The sequence below is a fragment of the Oncorhynchus mykiss genome, chromosome 9 (assembly GCF_013265735.2).
Source record: "Oncorhynchus mykiss isolate Arlee chromosome 9, USDA_OmykA_1.1, whole genome shotgun sequence".
In the NCBI taxonomy this organism is placed as follows: Eukaryota; Metazoa; Chordata; class Actinopteri; order Salmoniformes; family Salmonidae; genus Oncorhynchus; species Oncorhynchus mykiss.
This window is the reverse complement of record NC_048573.1, coordinates 50,983,229-50,996,723: the sequence shown is the minus strand read 5'-3', so window position 1 is coordinate 50,996,723 and position 13,495 is coordinate 50,983,229. Positions and strand designations below refer to the sequence as shown.

Sequence of the window (13,495 nt, the reverse complement as noted above, 5' to 3'; positions counted from 1 at the left end):
ATTGTATTAATGTTGTTTAACAACACCCACCTTTGTTCTTCAAAGCCTAAACACTGTACTGTAAATCTATGTTCTATAATAAAGACATGCTAAATATATTATATTTAGAATGTCAACATCAGCTTAATTTGTACGATATCGATCTATGTAAAACTCATTAGCTCTTTCCAATGAGAAGCTTTGATGTGTCGCCCTCATTAAAACCTATTAATGGAACCTACAATCAAGGATCAATTCTTTATCTCGTTAATTATATATTCTTGGCAGGGCCGAGAGAATACTGTCAGAATCTCAGGGGCATTAAAATAGTCTGAGATTAAAATGAACATACTAGATTTGCTTTGTTTTAGGCATCACTAATGGGAATAAAAAAATGTCCCCTTTTTAATACAGTACACTGTATGGACATATTTAGGTATTTTACATTCACATCACATTTATGAAACACATTTATGAGTATTGTAGTATGATTCATACCAACCTTCATAAAAATGTTTTTCAATATCATTAGTAAGGAGTTTTCTAAATAAAAGTCCCTTTTCATTTCAGAACTAAAAGGTATCAGTAACACTGAAATGGATCTTTATCTATTGTACAACATATATTTGTACATACATTTGTGTGTTACCCTAAGAATACATTTTTGTCAAAGAGCACGTTGTAAGCCCAAAATGACATTGACGATTGATGCTCCAGGACAGAACTCACTTTAGGCCCGGTAGGCCTACTCTATTTCCTTCAGATCCGCCATCTACTGGATATTGTGACAGAAAAGTGATGTAATTCAGTAAGATAATATTGATGACGACTCAATGTACAACCTAAGCTAAATATGGTTCCCAATCAGAGACAATGACTAACACCTGCCTCTGATTGAGAACCATATCAGGCCAGACATAGAAATAGACAAACAAGACATCCAACATAGAATGCCCACCCAGCTCACGTCCTGACCAACACTAAAACAAGGAAAACACACACGAACGATGGTCAGAACGTGACAATGTAGTCCTTAAAGGGCCTCTCTCTCTCAATAGTTAAGAATGCCTCCTGTGTGTCAGTTGTACGTTTCCCCCTTGCAACAACAGCTCAATTATATGATGCTATTCTATGTCTGTAATTAAGCTAACTACTATATTCCCCTGTAAACGGTGCTACTAAATGGGCCTTCAAACATACTCCCTCTGTGTTTACAGGAACTGACTCCAGTTATAATTAGTGAGTGGTAATTCTGCGAAAAGGAGGGTTTCTTACCTTTTACAATCAATATGGCCACTGCTGAAAGGCTCTCCACGTCTGTGTCCACCACGCAGATGTACTTCCCGGCATGATTCAACTGGATGTTTCTGATCATCAGATCCCCAGCTGTTCTCTACAAAGGCAATCATAAGAAATCCCAAACAACCTGGGTAAGTAAAGGGCATTTGTAATGTAACCCCCTACTACGTCTATGGGTCTTCGGGCAGTTTTCTCCACTGTAATTTAAAAAAAAAATAGGGCCCTGTAGATTTTCATTTCTGAAGACGACTGCCAGCAGCGAATGCTAAATTAAAGGTGGAATCCCTTCCTTTGGCTGTGGCGGAGGGATAGTGGCGAGGCTGATCTGGTTTAATTATGGAAATTAATTCCTTGAAGTGGGCAAGTTAGTTGATAATCTCTTTGGACTTGGGGGACATTATAGAAATTTTTGAGGAGTGAATCTCATTAGTGATAAGAAAATTGTCAGTCACACACACATATGCCGGATGTATAATCTCTCAGAATGTGTGGGTGTTCCATTTCATCCAGTAGTTTTTTTGTTGTAGTCCAGGCACTGCATGACGCCTTTTTACCCCACTGATATCCAATACAGTTGAAGATCTGTTACAAGACCTTGATCAGTGATCATTTTGCAGCTGAACATCAAAATATAAAACCTCAGAGGATACAACAGAGGCAAAAGATTCATGTTAAGTTGAAAAACTCTGACACTGTAAAATGTACTTGAAACCAAAGATGCAGTAGAAAGTTTAATATGTTTTGATCAGGCTAACTTAATAAATCATGTTGAGCTACTATTGACAAAATACAATTGGAACAATTGATTGAAGCCTTATCAAAGACTGCTATTGAGTTTTTCAAATTAATCAGACAGACAATGTCTAGTTTGATATTTGCATGCGAGCCAGTGCGTGCAAGTGCTTGAGAAGCTTGAAAATCGAGACTCAACAAGTGTTTTAATTACTTCCTGTAACTCCCGCGAGCATGCGGAAGATTCGGACAGAAGTCAATGGGAACGTGCCACTTTCTTATTTACATGAAAGTATAGCTCATGTCTCTCAATTTTCAAGCTTCAGTGTACCTAGCACAAATTGGCTTGCACGGATATTGCGCAATAATGGGTATGTGCTATTGACCACAGTAACCAATCCAGAGCTACAACTAGCCAAAGGCCCTGCTCAAAAAATACTTTAAAGAATGCCTGCTTCCTTCCTTGAAGGATCTGATTGGATCACTCATCTGACATGGCTGGATTTGTATTTAAATATTAACCAGACAAGTCCATTGAGAACTAATTCTGATTTACAATGACAGCATGGCTGGATTGGTTAAGTTAAAGGTATGTGATAGAGCCATTGCTTACAGCAATCAATGTGTTAGGAAGAGTCTGTGCGTTTAAAGTATTTGAACAGGGCCAAAGTCTCCCCTAAAAACAAATAGGGGAAATCAGGGGACACCACAACCTGGAGTTGAACAAATGTGACCGAATTGAGAAAGATATGCCAGATGTCCAAATGTTCAAAGAAATAGTGTAGAAGAAAGTGTGTCGGTCACTCACCCCTCCCACTAGCTCAAAATGCCTGTCTGTCTTGGTGATGAGCTGTCCGTTGAAAGCCCAGGTGAAGAAGACATCAAGGACAGGGTCACAGGCGATCTGGCAGGGCAGCACGATGCTCTCACCCACTATGATCTCCATGTCCACTGGCCCCTGAGTAATTCTTGTTGGATCTGTCCAAAATGTACAAACAATCCCACGCACAAAGGCCCACGCACAAAGCACCAGGGATGGGGTCAATTACATTTCAGTCAATTCAGGAAGTAAACTGAAAATTCCAATGTATGATCAAATGCTATTCGGTCAAGCTATTCTGTTTGTCTATATCTTGTTCAATAACAAGCATGGTTGGGGAGTAACAGATTACATGTCATCCATTACATGTATGGGATTTTTTTTTAAACGGTAACTGTAATCCGTTACGTTAACAGCAAAAATATTGTAATCAGATTACAAATACTTTTGCAAAACTAAATAATTACTTCAAGGATTTCTTTTAAATTCAGAAAGGATGTTTGCGAAAAATAAATCATTGACACTTCTCTGTTTTCTCAATGACATTCAAATCAGCATTGAAAAAAAGTTTAAGTTAGTTACACCTGAGCGAGTCTGGCCACATGTCAGAGACCACTATGATGACACACCAAATGTGTTTGATGGATCGCGGGAATAGAGCAGGAATAGTATTTTGTAGGCTACAGTCCAAGCTTTGTCTTCCAATGGTGCGACTACTGTCAGCATCTAAAGACTATCCACCTTGAATAAACGCTTGGATGTAAGGATGACAGCAGTGGTTTAGTCTACAGCGATACAGATATCACTTATTATATCTAAGTAGCTCATTGATGTGAATCACAATGCTGCTCTCTTATTTAGCTATTTGCGTCTTACGGATTGTGGGTGTTGTGGATGGCTGTTAACAAATCTAAATGTGTTTTTGTTATCCAATAATAGTTGAATTCAAGAAGTATAAACTGCTTATCAATCATTGTTTTTGAAACCAGTGGACAGCCAGTGAAAAATGCGCTCTTGCAACAGCTACATAGTGCAGATCCCAGCCTACATTAAAAACAGTTGACTTTGGTTTTTAATGTAAAGATATCATTTCATTGTATTATTATTATTATGTAGTAGTAGAAAGCGATGGGTTACATAACCAACCCAATAAAGTAAAATGTAACATCCATATATGGCCAGTGTCACACCCTGACCTTAGTGTTCTTTGTTTTCCTTGTTATTTTGGTTAGGTCAGGGTGTGACATGGGTGATGTATGCGTTTGCCTTGTCTAGGCGTTTTGTATGTTTATGGGGCTGTTTCCTTTCTAGGTGTTTATGTAAATCTATGGTTGCCTAGATTGGTTCTCAATTAGAGGCAGGTGCTTATCGTTGTCTCTGATTGGGAACCATATTTAGGCAGCCATGTCCTTTGGGTATTTTGTGGGTGGTTGTCTTCTGTCTATGCACCAGATAGGACTGTTGTGGTTGTGGCAGTCGTTGTTTTGTAGTGTTCACGTTTATGATCTTTATTAAACATGTTGAACTCTAAGCACGCTGCGCTTTGGTCCGATCCTTCGTCCACAGAAGACAACCGTTACAGCCAGCTACATTGATTTTTCCTGCAATAATTCAATTAGGAGGCATTAGAAGAAGACAAAATTGTATGTTACCATGGGGGAAAGTAATCTAAAAGTAACAATGTAATCATATGGTACTGAGTAATGTTTTGGTAATCCAAAAGTTATGTTACTGATTCCAATTTGACAGTAACTAGTAACTAATGGATTACATTTAGAAAGTAACCTCAACCCTGAAACAAGGTAATTATGGATAGTGGAAATGTTACACTTGCTGTCATAAACAGACTGGCTATGTAAAGCAATAAATCTTACAGTATTCAGGCAGAATTATTGAAGTATTACAACAGATTAGCTAAGTAAAGGGTTATTAAACAGGCTTGTTACTAATAAGAGCTGATACTGTTTGCTGACATGACTGGAATAATCTTTGGTAATCCTGAAAGCAATTACAATACCCAGATAAATCCGATAAAAAAAGCAGAGGTGATTTATACTTCGAGGGGGTGGGACTGTTATCCACGAGATGAGTTAACCCACAGACACACATGCTTACACACACAGAGCACCTGCTGACCACACAATAAGGGCACACTGAGTTGCAACCACTACAGCCATTGTTTGTCGGCGGCCGCTGCGCTTCAAAAGTCAGAGCAATTAATTACAACCTTGCTCTATCTTGCTAAATTAAATCACAAAAGAAAGAATGAAGGGATAATAAATGTATCGCTATTGCAGGGATTGTATTTGGAGCCTCCGCATGAACAATGATATGTAAAAGATGTCTCGTGATTCTCTATACGTATATCTATTCTCTGAATAAATCCTCGGAAAATGCAAATACCATAGTATGGTTTTAAAATAAATGCAGTGTTTGGCAGCAAAATTATTCGACAGTTACCACTGTTAAAACTGAGGGGTTATTCTTTTGGCCCTGTACAGGGCCCGGCGAGTGTGTGTGGGGGGGGGGAGTACCCCCCCTCTTATTTTTGTTTGAAAATTGACACATTTGAATGCTACAGCCCTTGTCTTTTTGGATATTTTACTCAAATTGTACTGCTGGAAATGTCATTACCTCCACCTCCCACAAAGGCCATAAATCATGAGCTATAGTCATATTCATAGAGTATGCTATGCAGATCAAGTCACCAAAAATGAAAACATTTAGTATGCATGGAAAGGGTACACCCTGATCAATATACAGCAATGCATTTCCTTATCTAGCCACATTTCCTTTGTATGCATCCTCCACATGCGCCGTTGATCTATCTCACTAATATACAATAGGAAAAGTGAATGGGAAAATAGTTTGTTTTCTCACCTGTCTGTGTTTTTAAAACACTGACCCAATAACTTGAAATGCCTGATTCCTATGGTCATTTTAATATGTCATGCTTGAAAATCTGTTCAGCCATTTTGGAACAGTGACTCACTACCCAAACCAGACACAACTGGTTTCAAGTGGCCAAGAGATGTCATGTGATCTCCTATTGCTCTCTAGTGGAGGAACTGGGCATCAGACAGGGGATATATTTGCATCAATGGATAGATAGAAACTAAAGCTTTCTCCTCATTTATGTATATCATTCTTGTAAGACAAAAGATTCCTATGAGACAAAAATGTATGTTGCACAAGCCCTGCACTTTCAAAATAGCTGTGTGCATGCTTAGAGTGCCATTTTATTTTACTAATCCCTTTGTAACATTAATTGGTGACATATTTTATTTAAAACCTAAAAAAGTAGTCACAGTTATCTTTCTAACAGTACTAAGCATGTGTTTGTAGGACTTATAGCTTTGAATCCGAAATGTACTTTGAGGGTAGTATATAATATTATGCATCGTTTAGAAAATGCCAAAAGAGAGCGTCAGAATTGAAGAGGTTAATAGTTGCATGAGCAACCAACAACCCCTCCTCTAGAAATACACTTCAAAATAAAATTATTAAATTAACTTTGGCAATAAAAGCATACTTTTACAACTTTATTTCAGCTCAGGGTCATTTCATTTGTTCGAGTCAATTGGTTGGCTGCATCCAAGTATACAAAGATAAAGTAGTTTCACGAACACCTGTCCAATGTATTATTATACCTACTGCAAAATGTACAGTAGGGTGTACTCTACAGTAGGGAACACAGCTCAACGCAATGAAATTCCTATGACAAAAAGAAACTGTGGGATGCAAAACCATGAATCTCGTAATGTTTTCTGCCCTCAAGTCTGAGCTCAGTATCAGAGAAGAGCTAGCTTAGCTCTTACCTTTGGTAACCCTTAGTTAGACAGAGTGTAGGTTTGGTTAGGGCTAAACTACTGTGCAATGCAACACCTTACCTGTGATGAGGAGTCTTCCAGTGGTGCTGGAGGTCCCAAATCGGTTTCTGGCAAAGCAGGTGTAGCTGCCTGCATCATACTTGGTCACATTAGTGATTCTCAAAGTTCCACCTGGAGAGAGAGTGATTCTGTGGGGGTAGATGGAGAAACTGGTGACACGGGTAGAATCTGAACCCCAGTCTCCCACGGGAGAAACCGTCTTAACTGTTAGTCGAATAGGAAATTCCATCAGGGGCCGAGGCTGGCACTAGTATTAGTAGTGTTTATTAGGATCCCCAATTACCTGCTGCCGAGGCAGCGGCTACTCTTATGGGGGTCCAAACAGAAATCAAAACACAACAAATGAAATACATAATATACAAAACACTACATGTACATCACAATTTAGTAACTTAGCAGATGCTCCCATCCAGAGCGACCCACATTCATCTCAAGATAGCCAGGCGAGACAACCTCGCATCACATATCACTACGTAATACAATACATAATACAATGCAAAATACAGTCCAAAATACATAATGTCTGTGTGTCTATTCAAAGTCCCCATTGTGCCATATGGTGTTCTTTTATCTGTTTTTTTAAATCTTATTTTATTGCTAGCTTGAGTTATCTGGGGTTATCTGGGGTGGCAGAGAGCCATGTTGTTATGGCTCTATTTAATACTGTGTGTTTCCAAGCTTCTATGCTAGACCTGAAGACTGTGAAAATGCCTCTGGTTCCATATCTTGTGTGGTACAGATGAATGTCCAAACCGTTTAAGCAGACAGTTCGCGACTTTCAACACATCAACATCTTGCACAAAGACCAATAGTGATGCAGTCACTCTCTACCCAACTTTGAGCCAGAAGAGATAGACATGCATGTTTCAGCCAATCATCTGTCATTTGTGTCAGTGCCGAGCAGTTTAAGTTCCCTTTCAAATAAGCGTGCTGAAAGTCTGTTGTTAATTTGTTTTCTGTAAAATAACATTGTATTTGGGAGAACAAAAAGTTTGCTAAGCGCTGGTAACAGACTGATTGGTCGGCTGTTTGAACCGTTAAAGGGTGCTTTGCTATTCTCCCAGGCAGGGCTACCTCATTGGGATACCATAAGCCCGACTCATGTCCTCTACACTGGGTCATTTTCATTAAGGCATTGAACAGAAAACTTTTTAAAATGTTCTGTAATGGAAAATGAAAACAAAAATAAACATGACCCTGTTTACATTCAACTTGTCATGTGTTTAACCCTATCAACACCAGTGGGCAACAGTGCCTAAAATTCTTTGAAATAAATCTACACCCTAGTTAAACACTGGTTGAATCAATTTTGTTTCCACGTCATTTCAATGAAATTACATTGAACCAACGTGGAATAGACAATGAATTGATGTCTGTGCCCAGTGGGTAAATTCTAACCCATTGACCTTGAATTGTGTCTGTTATTCTGAACATTCTATTTAAACATTTTTAGTGTACACAATCAGTTATGAAACTAATAGCAAGTCATTGACATTTAGATATTTTCTTGATATGATTTCAAATTATATAAGTAGAGATTATTTTTATGTAAGCTCTTCCTTCTTGAAAAAAAATCTACAAGGTCTCTATCTTTTCGGAGGTTGTATGTACTACCAAAGAAAAATGACCAATTGAGAAATACATCCTATCTTGCAGAAATCAGTATCTTCTTGTACCTGTCTAAATAAGGCTAAAATAAGTTAGGAACAGATCATCGTCTGATCAATGTAATATGAAGCACTAATATGGGTGGAGAAGGGGGAATCGAACCATATATAGAATGTACTGTAAGACGTTACCTGTCATTGGTATGGATGGGTTGGTTGCCTTTCTTCCACAGGATGCTAGCGGTGGGGTAGGCTTGGGGCTTACACTCTAGAGTCACTATGGTGCCGGCCTTGGCTTTAAGCAGGGCTCTGAGCAGGTTACCAGTGAAGTCTGGAGAAGAGGCTGAAGGGACACAGGAAACGTAAAAAACATTATTATTGACCCCATTATTATCGAATCCTTCTAACCTTTCAAAGAACAGTAATATGATCTTTTGGATTTGTTAGACAGTCACACAATGTTTAAGAAATGGATAAAAGCCACCATACCTAAAACCATGAGCTCAGTGCTGAAATAGATGACACCGTATTTATTCTCAGCCACACACTGGTACATCCCGGCATCAGACAGGTTCAAAGACGAGATCAACAGGACCCCATTGTCAACGTAGACCCTCTCCTGACAAGACACAGACACAAGTAGCATGTGGAGTTTCAAGTAAATGTTAAGGTCATATGAACATAATATAATAAAACACACTTATCACAGTAAAAATAACAATTAGGAGGATTTTGGTAAGTAGTAAAATTAAACAAAATATCCAGCTAATGTAAACAATAACAAAGTGGTAGAAAAGTGCATGTGCTAGAAACATCTAGATGCACTTCTTTGGGGGCTTAAGTTTGGTTTGCTGTCGTGTACTTTTCACAGTAGATTAACTCAATTCGCAGAAGCCTGAACATGGGCTATGAATAATGGAGAGTGTTTGCCTGTTCTCTTGAAATGGAGCAGCTTGTCGAGAGTCTGATACGCTATCTTTCTCTCACACACACGCAATATCTCTCTCCATGCACACCCATGTCACAGGTGCAAAAGCAATGTTTCAATATAAGGAAGGTGCCTGGATATTGCTTATACTCCTAAAAGTTGGATTCGATTGTGAAATGTTCAGTGTGCTAGCGCCTTCCTTTCTCTAAGACTGACAAAGAACTCATGAGAGATGGTGGGAAGGTGGGGTTTACCTCAGTGATCAGCACTTGACCATTTTTCAGCCAGTTGTAGGAGGGTTTGGGCTTCCCGTTGGCCCTGCACTCCCAGTGAAGCCTCTCCTCTATGGCCAGGGCTGTGTCTCTCATGGTCTGAATCCACTGAGGTTTGGCTATGAAAGATCAAAAATACTCCATGTCAATGACTGACTGCATATTAGTAGAGGGTTTTAAAGGGGAAGTCCTCTTACAGTTTTTCTCGACTGCTTGAACACTGTTAAGGAAACTGGGATCTACGTGAGCAAAACTGGGATCCACATGGCCAAAACAATAACCTTTTCTTACAGTTAGTAATTTCTCATTGTTTATACACTAAATGCAAATCCTAAACACTTTTTTTTTGCAAAACAGACAAAACTCTACTGTATTATTTATTTATTACATTTATTTAACCCATATTTTACTAAGTAAGTTGACTGAGAACACATTCTCTTTTACAACAACGACATGGTGAAGAATTGCAAGGGAGAGGGGAGGGGATGAATGAGTCAACGGAAAGCTGTTGGTGATTAGCTGGCCATGATGGTATGAGGGCCAGATTGTAAATTTTAGCCAGGACACCGGGGTTAACACCCCTACTCATAAGATAAGTGCCACGGGATCTTTTGTGATCACAGAGAGTCAGGACTTCCGTTTAACGTCCCATCCGAAAGCTGCACCCTACACAGGACAATGTCCCTTTCACTGCAAAGGGGCAGTATCTACTGTATCTGCTATCTTTAGTAACACAAACATGCACTTGGCTTCACAGTGAGGAACAATGTGCAATTCTCTGTTCAAACTGTGTCACCCTCTGTAAGCAGCGCTATCATGTACTTGAATGCACTAGAGATTAGGGAATTCTTACAGAGATGACACAAAGCTCTTCACCTGCAACGCTCCCAGACTGTAGAGATCATAATTAAAATTGGTTTCACAGCCAAACTCACCTCTGACCTATTCCCAGCACCAAACTGGGTTTCAAGGAGCTTTTGCAGAAAGTCTTTTAACACCATTGTCACTTGTTAACATTCTGTCAACTCCAATTAGGAAAGTGTTATTTTGCCTCAGCCACGAGACCATGGGAAAGAAAAGGAGAGGAAGCAGAAGCAATCCAGGCATAAAAAAATGAAATAATTTTAGTAAAAGTATTGCCAAATATACTTCCAATGTGAGACTGTCTGTCCCAACTGGAAATGTTTTCTACCAGAATGATAACTGAAAATCAAAAACAGAGTTGCCTGCAATGCTTACAGATAACAACAATGCACATTAAACAAAAATATAAATGCAACAAGTGTTTGTCCCATGTTTCATGAGCTGAAATAAAATATCCCCGGAATGTTCCATTTTTTTAAATTTTTTTTTATTTTATTTTACCTTTATTTAACCAGGTAGGCTAGTTGAGAACAAGTTCTCATTTGCAACTGCGACCTGGCCAAGATAAGGCATAGCAGTGTGAACAGACAACACAGAGTTACACATGGAGTAAACAATTAACAAGTCAATAACACAGTAGAAAAAAGGGGAGTCATGAGAAGGTAGGCAAATAATTACAATTATGCAGATTAACACTGGAGTGATAAATGATCAGATGGTTATGTAAAGGTAGAGATAGAGATATTGGTGTGCAAAAGAGCAGAAAAATAAATAAATAAAAACAGTATGGGGATGAGGTAGGTGAAAATGGGTGGGCTATTTACCAATAGACTATGTACAGCTGCAGCGATCGGTTAGCTGCTCAGATAGCAGATGTTTGAAGTTGGTGAGGGAGATAAAAGTCTCCAACTTCAGCGATTTTTGTAATTCGTTCCAATCACAGGCAGCAGAGAACTGGAACGAAAGGCGGCCAAATGAGGTGTTGGCTTTAGGGATGATCAGTGAGATACACCTGCTGGAGCGCGTGCTACGGATGGGTGTTGCCATCGTAACCAGTGAACTGAGATAAGGCGGAGCTTTACCTAGCATGGACTTGTAGATGACCTGGAGCCAGTGGGTCTGGCGACGAATATGTAGCGAGGGCCAGCCGACTAGAGCATACAAGTCGCAGTGGTGGGTGGTATAAGGTGCTTTGGTGACAAAACGGATGGCACTGTGATAAACTGCATCCAGTTTGCTGAGTAGAGTGTTGGAAGCAATTTTGTAGATGACATCGCCGAAGTCGAGGATCGGTAGGATAGTCAGTTTTACTAGGGTAAGTTTGGCGGCGTGAGTGAAGGAGGCTTTGTTGCGGAATAGAAAGCCGACTCTTGATTTGATTTTCGATTGGAGATGTTTGATATGGGTCTGGAAGGAGAGTTTAGAGTCTAGCCAGACACCTAGGTACTTATAGATGTCCACATATTCAAGGTCGGAACCATCCAGGGTGGTGATGCTGGTCAGGCGTGCGGGTGCAGGCAGCGAACGGTTGAAAAGCATGCATTTGGTTTTACTAGCGTTTAAGAGCAGTTGGAGGCCACGGAAGGAGTGCTGTATGGCATTGAAGCTCGTTTGGAGGTTAGATAGCACAGTGTCCAAGGACGGGCCGGAAGTATATAGAATGGTGTCGTCTGCGTAGAGGTGGATCAGGGAATCGCCCGCAGCATGAGAAACATCATTGATATATACAGAGAAAAGAGTCGGCCCGAGAATTGAACCCTGTGGCACCCCCATAGAGACTGCCAGAGGACCGGACAGCAGGCCCTCCGATTTGACACACTGAACTCTGTCTGCAAAGTAATTGGTGAACCAGGCAAGGCAGTCATCCGAAAAACCGAGGCTACTGAGTCTGCCGATAAGAATACGGTGATTGACAGAGTCGAAAGCCTTGGCAAGGTCTATGAAGACGGCTGCACAGTACTGTCTTTTATCGATGGCGGTTATGATATCGTTTAGTACCTTGAGCGTGGCTGAGGTACACCCGTGACCGGCTCGGAAACCAGATTGCACAGCGGAGAAGGTACGGTGGGATTCAAGATGGTCAGTGATCTGTTTGTTGACTTGGCTTTCGAAGACCTTAGATAGGCAGGGCAGGATGGATATTGGTCTGTAACAGTTTGGGTCCAGGGTGTCGCCCCCTTTGAAGAGGGGGATGACTGCGGCAGCTTTCCAATCCTTGGGGATCTCAGACGATATGAAAGAGAGGTTGAACAGGCTGGTAATAGGGGTTGCGACAATGGCGGCGGATAGTTTCAGGAATAGAGGGTCCAGATTGTCAAGCCCAGCTGATTTGTACGGGTCCAGGTTTTGCAGCTCTTTCAGAACATCTGCTATCTGGATTTGGGTAAAGGAGAACCTGGAGAGGCTTGGGCGAGTAGCTGCGGGGGGGGGGGAGCTGTTGGACGAGGTTGGAGTAGCCAGGCGGAAGGCATGGCCAGCCGTTGAGAAATGCTTGTTGAAGTTTTCGATAATCATGGATTTATCGGTGGTGACCGTGTTACCTAGCCTCAGTGCAGTGGGCAGCTGGGAGGAGGTGCTCTTGTTCTCCATGGACTTCACAGTGTCCCAGAACTTTTTGGAGTTGGAGCTACAAGATGCAAACTTCTGCCTGAAGAAGTTGGCTTTAGCTTTCCTGACTGACTGTGTGTATTGGTTCCTGACTTCCCTGAACAGTTGCATATCGCGGGGACTGTTCGATGTTAGTGCAGTCCGCCACAGGATGTTTTTGTGCTGGTCGAGGGCAGTCAGGTCTGGAGTGAACCAGGGGCTATATCTGTTCTTAGTTCTGCATTTTTTGAACGGAGCATGCTTATCTAAAATGGTGAGGAAGTTACTTTTAAAGAAAGACCAGGCATCCTCAACTGACGGGATGAGGTCAATGTCCTTCCAGGATACCCGGGCCAGGTCGATTAGAAAGGCCTGCTCACAGAAGTGTTTTAGGGAGCGTTTGACAGTGATGAGGGGTGGTCGTTTGACTGCGGCTCCATAGCGGATACAGGCAATGAGGCAGTGATCGCTGAGATCCTGGTTGAAGACAGCGGAGGTGTATTTGGAGGGCCAGTTGG

At 40.8% G+C, this 13,495-nt stretch overlaps 1 protein-coding gene across 1 annotated transcript in view; it reads right to left on the bottom strand.

Annotated features, from left to right (window-relative positions):
- cntn3a.2 (contactin 3a, tandem duplicate 2) overlaps nt 1-13,495 on the bottom strand; it is a 75,929-nt gene that overhangs the window by 44,922 nt on the left and 17,512 nt on the right. Inside the window, exons 9-14 of the mRNA XM_021616097.2 lie at nt 9,510-9,646; nt 8,817-8,946; nt 8,520-8,670; nt 6,721-6,848; nt 2,819-2,988; nt 1,255-1,372 (exon numbers count right to left, since the gene is read on the bottom strand). Of these exons, the coding sequence (XP_021471772.2) occupies nt 1,255-1,372; nt 2,819-2,988; nt 6,721-6,848; nt 8,520-8,670; nt 8,817-8,946; nt 9,510-9,646 (834 nt within the window). The remainder of the gene's footprint in view (nt 1-1,254; nt 1,373-2,818; nt 2,989-6,720; nt 6,849-8,519; nt 8,671-8,816; nt 8,947-9,509; nt 9,647-13,495) is intronic.